At 66.5% G+C, this 846-nt stretch overlaps 1 protein-coding gene across 1 annotated transcript in view; it reads right to left on the bottom strand.

Annotated features, from left to right (window-relative positions):
• LOC104127481 (myotubularin-related protein 5-like) overlaps positions 1 to 846 on the bottom strand; it is a gene marked incomplete at its 3' end in the record, with an annotated part of 66,798 nt that overhangs the window by 1,564 nt on the left and 64,388 nt on the right. The window contains 3 exon segments of the mRNA XM_035895677.1: positions 218 to 348; positions 467 to 593; positions 728 to 838. Coding sequence (XP_035751570.1) covers positions 218 to 348; positions 467 to 593; positions 728 to 838 — 369 coding nt within the window.

Below are 846 nucleotides of genomic sequence, written 5' to 3'. Positions count from 1 at the left end.
TGCCCCCCGCGGCAGCAGCCACCCTCCCCGGGGCCCTGCGCAGCCGCAGCAAAAACACTCAGGCAGGCAAACGCCATGGTCCAGCCGACAAGGAGCTGCTCGCTCGGCTCCATGCGGGCGAGGAGACCCCGGGGTGCCCCTGGAAAGCCCCGTCCGAGCCCTCTGCGGCACGCGGGGGCTGGGCTGGGCTGGCCCGGGGCAGGAGCAGAGCTCTCACCTCCCCATCCTCAGGGGCATACATGTAGTTGAAGAAGATGGGGGCTTTCTTGTTCAGCCGGTCGATGTAATCCCAGATGGACTTGCAGACCTGCTGGCTCTTCCGCTCACCCTTCTCCTCGTAAAGCACGCCTGCGGAGAAGAGGGGGGGCCGGGGCGTTACGTGGGGCAAGGCACCGGGCTGCCACCCGCTGCGGGTTTAGCTTGGAAAAGCCCTTTAAGAGCCGCAAGCCCCGCACACCGCCCTCACCCAGCTCGATGCGCTCGTAGTCGGAGTCCAGCAGGAACGTCCGGAAACGGTTGGAAACGTAGTGATAGCTGAGGAACTTCAGGTAGTACTGGCTGAACTCGAACTCCATGGGGAACTGCAGGTGGATCTGCAGGGAGCAGCACGGGTGAGACCTCCCGGCACCCACAAGCCACAGGCTGGCTCTGGGCTTGCTCCCCGCCACACAAGGAGCCAACCAGCCCCGGTGCTCGGGGGGACCTGGCCGGCGCGCCCCGCGCTCACCTGGTGCACGCAGTCCAGGAACTGCAGGAAGATGGGGGCAAAGCCGCTGCTCCGGCCAGCCAGGGTCTGGGCGCCGCGGTGGCTGAAGCAGTGCCCGAAGGGCAGCCACTCCTTCTCCA

Source organism: Egretta garzetta, unplaced genomic scaffold (genome assembly GCF_000687185.1).
Source record: "Egretta garzetta isolate BGI_Z169 unplaced genomic scaffold, ASM68718v1 scaffold986, whole genome shotgun sequence".
In the NCBI taxonomy this organism is placed as follows: domain Eukaryota; kingdom Metazoa; phylum Chordata; class Aves; order Pelecaniformes; family Ardeidae; genus Egretta; species Egretta garzetta.
Note: the sequence above shows the minus strand (reverse complement) of the source record. Positions and strands in the feature narration are given on the sequence as shown.